The 14720-nt window shown below is 37.0% G+C and overlaps 3 protein-coding genes across 3 annotated transcripts; 1 reads left to right on the forward strand and 2 right to left on the reverse strand.

Moving 5' to 3' along the window:
- Positions 1-958: 958 nt before the first annotated feature.
- Positions 959-3708, forward strand: LOC143614501 (DNA repair protein recA homolog 3, mitochondrial-like). The gene is made up of 8 exons (XM_077087921.1): positions 959-1039; positions 1099-1168; positions 1437-1654; positions 2225-2312; positions 2402-2574; positions 2699-2845; positions 2929-3060; positions 3151-3708. Exons 1-8 carry the CDS (start codon positions 983-985, stop codon positions 3523-3525), a joined length of 1260 nt encoding a protein of 419 aa, XP_076944036.1. The 5' UTR covers positions 959-982; the 3' UTR covers positions 3526-3708.
- Positions 3709-3828: 120 nt separating this feature from the next.
- On the reverse strand, positions 3829-7584 carry LOC143614499 (CRM-domain containing factor CFM3, chloroplastic/mitochondrial-like). Its single transcript, XM_077087920.1, has 9 exons — positions 6742-7584; positions 6083-6491; positions 5757-5887; positions 5315-5668; positions 4891-5047; positions 4517-4809; positions 4348-4407; positions 4139-4252; positions 3829-4044 (listed from the first exon to the last, which is right to left on the reverse strand). Exons 1-9 carry the CDS (start codon positions 7579-7581, stop codon positions 4003-4005), a joined length of 2400 nt encoding a protein of 799 aa, XP_076944035.1. The 5' UTR covers positions 7582-7584; the 3' UTR covers positions 3829-4002.
- A 4010-nt stretch (positions 7585-11594) lies between these two features.
- On the reverse strand, positions 11595-12038 carry LOC143614502 (uncharacterized). Its single transcript, XM_077087922.1, has one exon. The coding sequence runs from the start codon at positions 12036-12038 to the stop codon at positions 11595-11597; it is 444 nt and encodes a 147-aa protein (XP_076944037.1).
- Positions 12039-14720: the final 2682 nt, after the last annotated feature.

A 14720-nucleotide genomic window follows, 5' to 3' on the forward strand; every position in this document is an offset into this window, starting at 1 on the left:
GTGGTTGATGAACGAATGATTTAATTTGGGACGGAATATGATTTGAAGAAATTTACAATCTTGCCACAGTGTGTTTTTATAAATCGACGTTTTACACTCGCGTACCTATTGTACGATAAGGGATTTTTGTATTGGATCATTTATCTCTCTCTATATATATATAGATAGATATATTTCAAATTATCATGGTTCATTAAATAAATTTGACATAAGGCTCTTTGACATATCAAGTCGGTCAAAGACATGTATACAAACAACCTTCTTCAATAATATAAGCTTATTTAATTTACTACTTGAATCTTAATATGATAGGTAATATGACGTCATTTTATTAAAATCAAGAGGGAGAATATACATGGCAATATTAATATGACATTTAATTTAAACAATGGTTAAATCAAATTGTCAAATAATTAAAGACGATTTCATCAAATAAGACGGTTTTTATAAAGTCATTTAATTTAAAAATCGTTTAAATATCAAATATGACGGTTCAAGTTCAAAAATCAAATGAGACGCTTATATCAAATGATCAAATAAGACGATTCCATCAAATAAGGCGGTTTTGATAAATTATTTAATTTAAAAAATCGGTTTAAATATCAAATATGACGGTTCTCATCAAAGCCGTCTTAAAAAGCTTTCACAAACCGCGTTAGTGTTTTTTTTGTAAAACATCACTAAATGTGTAGTATGCGGGTAATATCTTAAGAAGTCTTCATTCAGAAATACTAAACTAAATACGTAAACTTTATGTAACAAAACAAACAATATTAGTTGGTACGAGTAACACGCACCAAATATGCATATTGTTTGGATGATTAAAACAAAAGGGTGATACTTGTAAATACACATGAGGGAAAAACGAGAAAAACCCATAAACCCTAAAATCAAACTAATCAATCTCCCTCTCAAAATCACAAAAGAATAGAGGGCAAAAACAAACCCTAAATAAATCAAATCTTGTATGTAATATACAACAATGGCAAGACTACTTCGAAACATATCAATTCTGAAACACTCCATGTGTTATTTTGAGGTACTGTTTCATGTTTAATTTCAACTTTGGATCATGTTTAATTTGTTTTCTATACGAAGGTTGATGTGCAGGCTCATAACAGATGCTTACTGGGATCAACATTTCAGATTAATAGCTTTTCTACTAAAGGTTATATGATTTTGTTTCTTACATTTTATACTTTAATGCTTCTAAAGTTTGAAACTTTACAATGTTATTTGTGAATGATTTGAATAATAATAAAATTATAAAGGCTGAAACTTTATGAATAATTTAAATTAGGATATCGCTTAGATAGATTTTATAATGATTAAAACAGGGTTATGCAGAAATGCAAAGTTTTCTACGAAACATACATGTACAGTTTTTTATTTGTTGGCGATGGGCTTACGGGTATAAGATGTTTTTCAACGGTTAGGTAAAAAGAAGTCGAAGTCAGATGGAAGTGACTCTGGTGAGGAGAATTTGTCTAAGAAAGATTTAGCTCTAAAGCAAGCAATTGATCAAATAAATACTTCTCATGGAAAAGGATCTATTATGTTTCTTGGTCAGTCTGCGTCTCCTAGACAAGTCCCGGTGGTATCTACAGGATCTTTCACGTTAGATATAGCGCTTGGAGTCGGGGGATTTCCAAAGGTATTTTGTTATTTAATACATATTTGCATAGTTGGTTTTAATCACATGGTCTTAATTATATGTATCAGTAGGGGTGTAAACGAGCTGAGCCTGAGCTCAACTAGGCTCGATCTTCGCTCGTCTTGACTTACGAGAGCTCGAGCTTGGCTCGTTTCCAGCTCTTTTTCTAAAGCTCGAACTCGGCTTGGAGTTATTTTTTCAAGCTCGGGATCGGTTCGGGCTTGACTCGTTTATTGTTTCTTAATTAATTTATGTATGTGTTAAATTTATTTTTACATATTTTGAGAAAATCCTTAATTGAGCCTAAGCTCGGCTCGAGCTTGTTTAGTACCTTAAACGAGCCAAACATTGGCTCAAGCTTGAATGTGTAGTATAAAGTTAATACATAGAAGTCCAAAATTCGTAAAACTTAAAAATACACAAAGCTCAAGCTTGAGAATGGGCTCACGTTTCAAGCTTTTGATCGATCCATGCTGGAGTAGCTTGCGAGCAACTTGGCTCGTTTAAACTCCTACGTATCAGTCGACATGTGAAATCATTATAATAATGAAGTACCTTCTGCTGATGCAGGGACGTGTAGTGGAGATATATGGTCCAGAAGCTTCTGGAAAGACAACCCTTGCTCTCCACGTGATTGCCGAAGCACAGAAACAAGGAGGTTAATTCATAAGTCTTTCAGGAAGTAGATTATGTTTTTGGCTACCGCCTTATGCAGAAAATCATTTTCTTTTTTGTAATCTTTTTTAGGTTATTGTGTATTCGTTGATGCTGAGCATGCTCTTGATCCATCACTAGCCGAAGCTATAGGTGTTAACACTCAGGATTTGCTTTTGTCACAACCGGATAGTGGTGAACAGGCTTTGAGTCTTGTAGATACTATTATCAGAAGTGGTTCAGTTGATGTTGTTGTTGTAGATAGTGTAAGCTTGGTCTCTATTTGTTATCTTATAGGAATATTGGATGCAAATTTAGCAATGTCACTTATGGTCTGATAAAGCTTTTTTGTTTTTGTTTTCTGATTATGGTTTGATAATGCACTATCAGGTTGCTGCCCTTGTCCCTAAAAGTGAACTTGACGGTGAGATGGGTGATGCACATATGGCAATGCAAGCTAGGCTTATGAGCCAGGCGCTTCGTAAACTGAGCCATTCGTTATCTACATCACAAACTATTTTGATCTTCATTAATCAGGTAAAAAATATGATCTTTCCTTATCGCTGACTCATTTTCAATCATTTGCATTGACAATTTGATATTGCTTGAACACTAATCAGGTGAGGTCAAAGTTGGCTACTTTTGGATTTGGTGGACCCTCTGAAGTGACCTGTGGCGGAAACGCTTTGAAGTTTTATGCGTCAATCCGTTTAAATATTCGGAGAATAGGTCTTGTCAAAAAGGGAGAAGAGGTACTGTTTTTAACTGTCTATTTGAATCTTGATTCTTGACTTACCAAAATTGGGAATATTATACTTACATATTTGTTTTATGTGTTACAGACACTTGGAAGCCAAGTTCTAGTCAAAGTTATAAAGAACAAGCTTGCTCCGCCCTATCGAACTGCACAATTTGAGCTTGAGTTTGGCAAGGGAATATGCCGTGAGTCAGAACTCATTGAACTTGGTCTTAAACACAAGTTCATTATGAAAGCCGGAGGTGCATATTACAGTATGGAAGATAAAAAGTTTTGTGGTAAAGATGCTATTAAGCGTTACTTAGCTGAGAATTTAACCATGCGTAACGAGTTAGAAACCAAATTAAGGGAAAAGCTTATTGAGGAACCTAAAAAGGAAAAAGAGGCGGAAACAACAGATACTGAAGACATTATTGCCCTTGATTCAACTGATGAAGAGGTAACTGCAGTGGAGGCTTGAGAAATGACTGGTTTGTCCTCCCTTAATTTTTCTGGTCTAAATGTGGTTAAACTAGTCACTAGTCTTACCTGAAAGAAGAAAAGATGCCAATGAAGGCTGCTTTGATTTATGAGCGCTCGAGCGACATCATGTTGTAAATATGGTATCTTTGTTTTTTATGTTAAAAGAGTATATTTGAGTTTCGAATGAAAAACAGTCGATTGTCATTAAGTTTTCCAAGTTGCATGTTTGTTTTTGATTGTTGTGTATAAGATTGTGTTTGGATTCAACTTGCAAATATGACACAATTAACACTAAAAAAAAATGATTGGCAAACTAATTTCTTTTATACAAGTGTTAACTGTTGAGTACAATATTCATCTAAGATTTCAAACAGTGAGGTACACATGATATGATATGATATGTTATGGATCATATTACTCAGTTTCAGTTTACATGGTACATAAACTTTTTAAGTATCATGATTTGTGTAGAAGCTTATTCACCATCATCATATGTTTCAAGGTATGCTTCTTCATCCTGTAACGACATACATAACAAAACATCATTATTAACAACATAAACACAATTAAATCATTCAAAACATTTAGCACATGCTTTGTTTCACAATTACCTCTCCCGACGCATGATGGTCCTCCGAATCAGATTCTGATTCGGAACCTGAATCATCTTCTATCCTTGACCTCAATGTCTCCTCATCAACTTCATCTATTTTCTTCATATCCTCCTGCAAAGCCAAAAAGCCAACGGTTCATGTTTATTTACAAAAATACCCTTGTACGCCATTGAAATTGAAGTTACTGAGAATTCCATAAACCATACAAGTTCTGATTTTAGCTTCTCAATCCTTTTTGATAACTCCAACAAATGATACTTTAAAGCCTGCAAGTATTCAGAAAGCAATGATCATTAGTCATTATCTAATCTTTGAACTATAAAATAGATTTTAATAATTTTATCCCCTTAGAAACATTATTGGATATAGACCTACCTCGCGTCTTTGCAATTCAATTGCTCGAGCTAAAGCTTTCCTTCTAGTCAAAAGATTTTTCGGCTTTATTGCCTTCGGACGTTCATAATTCTTTCCACGGTAAACAATGATGGCATAGCCTTTGGTGGTTTTGTCAACTGACACCAAAACTCCACCACTTTCTGCCTCAAGAGAAATAGCCACATGTTTCACATGTGCAAAGCTTTTCCTCTCCACCATTATCTTTACTAACTCCCTATACTTCCAATGTAGGTGCATATTTTCAATCGTACCATCAAAAACACCCCGCCTCCCTAAACATTATTAAACCTTTTTTTTTCAAAATAATATAAAAAGGATTAAAAGATATAAGCTAGGTGGGAAAATGCATTTACCTAATTCCAAGAATGGTTTCATACTTAAACCTATCTTACGAAGAGAAAACCTCTCCTCGTCGGTTACGGTTTCCAAATCGGTAGGAAGTTCGGATGGTTTTAAATATTCTTGAACTTTTGCTAGTGCCCTTTCAGCCTTTTTTATCTTTCCTTTAGCCTGCAAACACGTGAAATATGTAAATGACTAAAATACCCTCAGCCATGAGATAAGAAAATCATCATGACCCAAATTGATATGATCAATCTTTATAAGCTATAGGTAAGTTCATGGAGGAGTGAAATGACTAAAATACCCTTGAACCATGAGATGAGGATCTTAAAAGCCCCATCTCAAGACCCAAATGATATAATCTATCTATATTTATAACAATGGCAATGGGAAAATAGGTAATTTTGTGGGAGGAATGGGGACGTTGCAACTTACCAGGGCTAGCTTGTTTTGAAGAAGTTTGACAAGAGAAGTGTGTCGGGCAACGGCTGCTTCCCTCCTCATTCTCTCAATCTCCTCGCTGCTAGGCTCAGTTCCCCATTTTGATGTAGCCGCCATGGTCTCCGCTAGGGTCCCAGCAACCAGCGGGCCTTTAACAGCGTTTTTAGTCGTTAAATCAATAATTATTGATGCATTTTCTCGTGCTTTGTCTTCATCTTCTTGGCGGTTAATGCTTAGCTCTTGTGCTGTAGTCAATGTCCTTGTGACATTAGGGGGTAAAAAGTCATTACCCCTGTAGAAGACGATATAATCCTTGTTCCTGGAGACCAGAGTCCCTCCTGTCAGTCTCTAAATCAAACGACCGAAGGGCATTTTAGTCATTTTTAACCAAACAAAGCACACACATTAAAAGAAAAATAAATTTCAAAAATTTAACCTTGAGCTCTTCCGCCATTCTTTCGTTACGCGTGTTGTGCACACCTCGCTTGATGGCTATCTTTGCAATGGAACTTCTTTCCCATAGCTTTGCTATTGCAACTGCAAGGCCTTCCAAATCTCTATTTCTTCCTTTATGGCAATCAAGGGTAATTTAGTCGTTTGACAACAAAATAATTAATAAACTCATCAAGGATTAAGTATTGCTAAAGAAACAATGAGGGTACTCAACCTTTTCACAAAGTTAAGATAAGACACTCATCAAGAATAAAAACTGAACAACTCTCATAAGGGTAGGTTATAACAGAACGGAAGATTAGCACATACCAAGTGCAAAATGTGGAGGCATTGTTCTTGCAGTCCTACGAATAAAGGTCATCTCTTTATCTCGCAAACCAAGTCTTGTCCCATACGGGAGAAGTCTAAAAGGACGTTTATACCCTTCAACCAAAGCAGGAAGCAAATCTGCATCTATAGGTAGTGGCTCAGGGCCTGACCAATCCTTGAACCGTGGGCCCAATCCATCTAAAACAAGATTGAGCTCTTTTAAATCTAACAATTCTTCTTCAGAAAGATCCTTAACATATCGACCCGCATAACTTATTGATGATTCGTTTTCTGTATGCTTTGATTCATGTTCTGTAAACGATTTAACACAGGGAAGCTTGTAAGCCATTCCTCTGAACAATACAACCGAACTGCCTGATCTCCATATCACTAAACCACCCGTTCTACTCTGTTAGAAAGCAAAAGATGAGGCGATTATGAAACATATTTTAAGAATTCATCAAGAATATAAGCTTTGACTCATTGAAGGTCAAAGGGAGTAAGTAATAATATATTTGATTACTCAGATAATTATACATTTATCTCAGATATTCAGTGTTCTTTCGACAATTTCTCGCTTATTTATTTAAATCTAATATCTTGTAACTAAATTATTAGAAAACTATAACCAAACAGAAGGCGAATACCGAGTTACTGACCTCTAAAGTTTCATGGGTTCTTTTCATATTCATGGCAGCAGGCCCTTTAAATTTCAACTTCACAATCTCATCGGTTTTCCATTTATCATGTATTGAATCCACTAACTCCTGTGTAATCCCAGCCACACCAACTCTAAATCTTTCCACCATCCTCCCAGCTTTGTTCCTCAATCTCTTCAATTCGAACTCGGGTATCAATTTCTCGGCCAGTGGCGTATTACTACTATCCCGAAACAAATCTTTCTCTTTTTCCCATGGAACCCTCTCAACCCCTTGACTTTCTTGACCATTATCTGTATCATGTTCATCATCTTCAACAAAAACCCTTTCAAGACTTCTTTTATATAATGCTTTGCGACTCGATGAGTCACTCACTGTTCTTGACTCGGATAAACCAAACCCATCACCAATTTCACCACTATTATTATCTTTTTGTGAATTCCCATCTTCAAAATCAAAACTTTGTTTCTGGGTATTAGTTTTTTGAACCCAAGGAGCAAGCTTTATGCTTTGTATGGAATCAAAACTCACTGAGTCACCCGCAAACGAGTTGCTAGCGATTATTGAATCATCTAAAACCCTTTCTTCTTCTTCTTCTACGAATTTGGTTGCAATTTCTTGTTTCTGCCATGGGAAATTGTCACCCAGTGAAGTGGGTTTGCGAGACCATTTGTCAAGAACTTGTTCTGAAAAACTTGGTCTTGGTTTCCTTTGGTTCTTCCTTTTGGGGTTAATTTGTTGAGTTATTTGCTTAATGCAACAGAATTGGAAGTTTGAAGAGCTTGTTCGATGAGGTGGGATAATGAAATTAAGTGAAAATGGTGATGATGAAGAAGCCATTGATGGTTTATCAATTATCATAAGAGTTTTGTGTGCAATTGAGATTGTATCAGGATGAATCCTTAATGGGCTTTAAGTGGCATTTAGTCCGGCTAAAAGGTTTGAGCCAAAAGCCCAGCTATCGTATTTTATACCTACCTAGAACTCTACTAGTGGTGTTCACTGTTCGGTTTTAAATCATAAACCGTCTAAACCGGTCTTGATTCAGTTTTGTGGTCGGGTTTTCTTTTAAGTTTTTGGTTTGTCGGTGTCAATATTATACTTGGTAAAAGGTTTGGTTTTCGGTTTAGTTTGTATATTATACTATAAAAATACTTTATTGTTATGTTAACTTAATTAAGGTTTTATTAATAATTTGATTTGGTATAGATAAAATTGAATGTGAAAAATATATTTAAAAACATGATGTGTAAATGTAACAAATTATGATGTTTGTAGATTCAGAAAAAATGAGTATATTTTAATGATTTTTGAAAATCTGATGCAGATCATTATATATTTTTATGGGTGTTTCTGATTGATTTTGTATATTCAGCATTATTGGAAAATTTTAATAATATTTTATATTTTCAAAAAAGGGCTATACTTGCACCTTTAAATGCATAAATCGGGTATTTCAAATATCCGGGTTCGGGTATGGAACCGGGCTCGGGTATGACCGGGTATTGGTAAAAACCGGGTCGGGTTCGGGTCCGGGTCCGGGTATTGCCTCTAAAAACCATACCCTATGCATCGGGTTCGGGTCGGGTATAGACCTGGGTATTTTAAAACCGGGTATTTGAATACCCTATTTTCGGGTATTGAAAAAACCCTATTTGTGGGTTTTTTCGGGCTTTTTTCCGGGTATTTTTTGGGTATAAATTGGAATTTTTTAAAAGGTTGCACGTTTTAGGGGTATTTTTCGGGTATACATCGGGTTTTGAGATACCCGATTTTGGGTTTTGGAAATACTCTGTTCCGGGTATGGAACGGGTTCGGGTTTTCGGGTATTACCGGGTGCAAATTGGGTCCGGTTCGGGTTCGGGTTTAGTACCGAAATGCATACCCTATCCGTACCCTACAGGTAGGGTCGGGTACGGGTTCGGGTATTAAAAACCCGGGTATTAAAAAAACCGGTTCCGGATTTTTTTTCCGGGTTCGGGTTTTTTGTGCACAATACCTTTAAATGAGGGTGCTCAAGATATTAATGACAAATTTGTCTTTGTTTCCCTAAGAAGAAGTTAAATATCTCAGTTCTGATAGTATAGACAAGCCTGATAGTGTTGGTCCTGGTTTCGATATAGCATTACACTCACCGGATTTTCTAAATGGTTTAAAGATGTCTGGTATGCCTAATTATAGATTGGTTCTAAAAGTTGGTGTGTCAATAATGTTACTAAGGAATATTGATCAAAAGAACGGTTTATACAACGGAACTAAATTACAAGTAATTAACTTGGGGTGGCGTTTTATCGAATTAAAGGTTATTTCAGGTACTAACATTGAGTTTCGCACTTATATGTAGTGGTCTAACTCCTTCAGATAAGAAACTGTCATTCATATTGAAACGAAGATAGTTTCCTGTTGCGGATTGTTTTGCAATGACCATTAATAAAAGTTAAGGCCAATCACTAGCAAGAGTTGGCATAAACCTGCGAGAACCGGTGTCTACACATGGTCAACAATATGTGGCTTTATCACCAGTGAAGAGTAGAGACAGTGTTAAAATGCTTATATTAGACAAGGAATGTAAAATTACAAATAAAACTACAAATGTGGTTTATAATGAACTATTTACTAATTTATAATTGTAAAATGGATGTTATTTTAGTTGAATGTTATGTTTTACATGATTTATATATATCAGTTGATGCTAGAAACGTGTGGACGTTACATGATTTATATTTTCCACATGTGACGTTCACGGGTCAATAGTCTAGTTATTATACTATAAAAAAATACTTTATTATTATGTTAACTTAACTGAGGTTTTATTAATAATTTGATTTGGTATAGATAAAATTGATTGTGAAAAATATATTTAAAAATATGATGTGTAGATGTAACAAATTATGATGTTTGTAGATTCATAAAAATGAGTATTTTAATGATTTTTGAAAATCTGATGTAGATCATTATATATTTTTATGGGTGTTTCTAAATTTTTGCATCGGAGTTTGATTGCTCCAGTTAAGCCGAATCACGACGCTTTACATACCAAGATATGGATGGAAGTTATCTACTTTTCTGGAAGCTTATCAAGAAGAACCCGCACTTCCTTTTTTCTCCTTTGTTTCAACGTCTCATACGAGTTTTCCACCCATCAACCATGAATCAAAATTGTTTCATCCCAAAATTTCTAAAAATAATAGTAAATATATTATTTACTTAATGGAAAAATTTACTTGGATTAGTAGATAAATAATTAAAGAGATATTGGTAATGGACTTGGATTAAAAAGGAATGAAAAAAAGACCATGAGCTTAAGCCCATGACCCATGATATATAAATCATAATCACCCATTAATCCTTTCATTTTTCACATATTCCTTACACCACCCAAAACACACACTTAGCTCTCTCATCCTACTTTCTCTCCCTAGCCGAAATAGAAGAAGAATCTATCCCGACCCGAGGTAATGATAGTATGATATTGTAGAGATCCAAACCCGCTAGATCTAGTCGCGAAACGACGAGCCGACACCCTAAACCGTTAAAGTCATGAGATCCGGATGGAATCGGGTATAAACCGATCAAAAGATGAGCTTAGGGATCACCCTAGCTCAGATCTGGATCGAACAGGACGAAAAAACGGTGAAAACGGTGGTGAAACTAGCGAGATTCGCTTTTCCGGCGAGATCCCGTTTATTCTGGCTTTTCCGGCGCTGGAACAGTGGGAAATGTCAGAGAATGTCCCTGATATTCTGACCTAAACATAATTCTAATTCGTTAACGGGGATATAACGAATTAGCACCAATTTGTTATGATCATTCGTTAAGGAGGAATAACGAACTAGCTTCATTCGTTAGTAATTTGTTATTCAATTCGTTATGCCAAGAGATAACGAATTAGAAGTAATTCGTTAAGTAATTCGTTAACGGAAGACTGACGAATAAGCCTCCAGTTCGTTATAGAAAGATCAGTTCGTTATAAACACCAAATTGTTATAAAAGGTCAATTCGTTATGAGCCCCCATTCGTTAAAGAACTGAATGACGAATTAGAAAAGCCGGATAACGAAGTAGACTTTGAAAGAATGACAGAAAGGTCCCTGGACTTAGAAAAGAATGATATAATTACAAAGAATCCCTTGAACTTTACGAGTTAGCAAATAAAATAATAATTAATTAAGAATTCTAATAAAAAAATGTGTTAAAACAGTTAATGGAAATAAAATTTTTCCAAACTGACCTGGCAGCTCGACCCCAGCCAGGGGCTCTGCCCCTTGGACCCTGCTAGGGGCTGCCGCTCCTAGACCTCGCTGTCAGGGGCGCTCCCCCCGGACCCCCTATTCGTTGAGGGTTATAATTAAACTAGAAATATGATATCGGTAAGTTTGGGGGGGTTTGGTAGGTATTGATTGCCGTATCCGACAACTGGGATGGTCGTGCCATTACCAACAATTATATTTTGAGAAATGCCGTTATTAGAAAAAGATTGGAAATTACCTGGGTTATTTATCATATGATGCGTAGCTCCAGTGTCCATGGCCCAACTTTCAGGTGGATTGAGTGACATAGTATACAAAGCCTGCTCGATGTTTGTTGGTGCGTATGCCGTGTAATGAACACGTAGGGTATGGGCACGGGGCAGTGGGCCATGTGGGTTGTGGTTGATATGGGCCTTGAGCAGGTGGGTTATTCCAAGGTGTTGGTTGTTGCCACTGTTGACCTTGAGGGTTTGCATGCGCGGTGGGTTGCCACTGTTGGCCATAGTTCATGTGATTGGTGTTGTAGCTAGAGTTACGACCACGACTCCCATACCCGCGGCCGCGGCCACGTCCACGTCCCCCGTTTACACGTCCATGACTTAAATCATTGTAAGTTGGAGATGGGTGATCGAGAGTGGGAGGTTAGTTCTTGTTCGTTGTTGCATGTAAGGCAGCCCCTGCCGCGGGTGGCAGCCGCCATGGCTGTGGCGGCTTTAGTGGTTTCCTCCAGAATGAGTTGGGAACGAGCGGCGTAGAAGGTGGGCAAAGGTTTGGTATGCTTAAGAACAGTGGCAGGCGGAGCATTGGTGTAGTTAATGCCGGTGATTAATTGCATGACCAGATCCGTGTCGGGTAAAGGTTTCCCGACACTTGCTAATTGATCGGACAAGCTTTTAAGTTCTTGGCAGTAGGCGGAAGCATTAGGAAAGTTGTCTAGGTGGGTGTTATTTAGTTTGCTACTGAGTTGTAATGCACGAGTAATCTGGTTGTCATGAAATATACACGTGAGTGTTTCCCATGCGGCACAAGCGGTGGTATCTTTTTCCATGATAGTATTCAAGAGATCTTTGGAAATAGTTCCATAGATCCATTATAAAACAATGGAATCCAGCCGTTCCCATTCATCAACGGCGTGAGGTTCAGTTTTTTTGGGTGTCGGTCTTTGAGGAGTCGGTTTTGGGTGTGTCGGTTTTGGGATCAGGTATGGTACTAGGAAACAAGTGATCATATAGACCAAGAACGCTTTGTAGTAAATCTTGAAAAGCTCGAACCAGGAGGAGAAGTGTGCCGATTCTATCTCAAGAGTGACCGGTATGAAGTGTTTAATATTTGAGACGGTGATGGCGGGATGGATCTTAGACTCCATTGATGTGTGGTTAACAACAAAATAAAATAAGAAAATAAATTATTAGTGGGTTGGAAAAGCAGATGAGGTCGTGAGGGGTAATGAAGGAGATTTTGGTATTATTTGAGGTGAAGAAGGAAGGCAGCAATGTGCTGGCCAGCCAAAGGGAAGTACGGTGGTGGGCTAGGGTTTTTCTCGTGATACCATGTAAGTTATCACAATAGGATCCTTGACCTCCTTCTCATTCATCATTCAATATATACAATTACAATGTATGACTAATAATGGTAACGATATCAACTATAAAGATAGTGATATCAACTATAATAAATACAATATATGGTCAATAACTTCTATACATAGCTATTCTTTTAGCTTTGACTTTGACTTGAAGACCAATTTACCAAATTGATCACGTGTTTTCTTGATGTAATCGTTTGTTTATGGATAATTATATTGTAATTATGTGTTCTTGACATACAACATAGTGACACACTCATGACTAAACTGTACAATTTAAACATACCTAATTAAGCATACAGTGTGTGACCAATAACAAAATCATAGGTTGCTCATAACTGCATCCCCTATGGGTTGATGATCAATGCATGGTTCGGAAAATGATAAAACAAGCTTTCAAATGTGTCTAGTCAACGTGTAACATCCCGAAATTTCTAAAATAATATTAATTATATTATTTATTGTCAATGAGGAAGTTTACTCGGGTTAGCGGGGAAATAATTAATTAAAGTAGGAGTTAGTATGGGTCGGGCTAGTGTTGGGTAATGGATATGGGTTATGGACTTGGGAAAGAAGGAAGAGACCATGGGATTAAGCCCATGATCCATAATTATATAAACCTTAAATTCCCATTTTCAATTCATTTCACACGTATTCCATACACCACCAAAACACACACTTAGCTCTCTCTCATCCTAGTTTCTCTCTCTAGCCGAAATAGAAGAAGAAACCGAGCATCAACCCGATGTAATGATAGTATGATACTGTAGAGATACAAACCCGTTAGATCTAGTCACGAAACGACGAGCCGACACCGTTAAACCGTTGAAGTCACGAGATCCGAGTGGAATCGGGTATAAACCGAACCAAAGATGAGCTTAGGGATCACCCTAGCTCAGATCTGGATCGAATGGGACGAAAAACGGTGAAAACGGTGGTGAAACAAGCGAGATCTCGCTTTTTCAGCGAGATCCCGTTATTCCGGAAACGGCGACGCCGGAGAATGTTTGTACGAGGATGTCAGAATAGTCTGACATTCTGACCTAACCCTAGTTCATTAACGGGAAGTTAACGAATTAGAGGTAATTCGTTAACGGGGGTTAACGAATTGGAAGTAGTTCGTCAAGTGATTCGCTAATGAAAGTTTAACAAACTAGCCTTAGTTCGTGATCAAGTTCGTTAAGGAAGATAATGAAGTAAGAAGGTCCAATTTGTTCATGGACTGATTCGTTATTTGGACTGGTTCGTTATATGGACTGATTCGTCAAAGGACCAGTTCGTTATTAGGTCCAATTCGTTATAGGGTTCGGTTCGCTATGTAGGTCAATTCGTTATAAAGTAACGAATTAGCCAATTCGTTATGAGAGACAGAAGAAGCGAATGAACTCCAGTAACGAACTAGAAGTTTAGCAAAATGACAGAACAGTCCCTGGACTTAGAAAAAATGAGATAATTACATAATAGTCCTTGGACTTTGATAATTGATGAAAGATGCCTATAAAGGATTAACGAGCAACGATTAACTAACTGGGTAATGATTCAATGAAGCAAAACCGGCTTAGACGCGTAAGACTAATTAAGTAGCAATGAGAATGGCTAGAGTAGTATTTGATATGGTATTTATTAAACAGTCAGTCGCGCACAGCTCAAAAAGGAATAACCATTAACGGAAAAAGTAACCGAGTTCAGGTGAGTTTCTAGCCCCATTTGATTGTTATGTTTTCGAGGCTATGTGCATACCCGATGTGATTAGTTAATACACTTACATTAAGTGGTAAGTGTATGCCATAGATGATATATGTATGTGATAGGCATGAATGATTGCTTGTCGGTACGCGAATGATCTTCGGATACTGCGCGTACAGATAGTTTAGATGTAATGTATAGATGATGTATGAACCTTATAAATGAACTCTTGTCGGGGCGTGAACGATCTTCGAATACTGCGCGTACAGATAGTTTAGATGTAACGTATAGATGATGTATGAACCTTATAAATGAACTCTTGTCGGGGCGTGAACGATCTTCGGATATTGCACGTATCGACAAGGGGTATGACTGTTAAATGAATGATGTGAAGAACTCCTAGGGTGTTCTTATGATACAATGTAATTATTGTATATGTGAAGTGTGTGTATAAAGGTA

The sequence above is a fragment of the Bidens hawaiensis genome, unplaced genomic scaffold (assembly GCF_021521415.1).
Source record: "Bidens hawaiensis isolate Kalapana, Puna unplaced genomic scaffold, B.hawaiensis_p1.1 tig00040090_1, whole genome shotgun sequence".
Lineage (NCBI taxonomy): Eukaryota > Viridiplantae > Streptophyta > Magnoliopsida > Asterales > Asteraceae > Bidens > Bidens hawaiensis.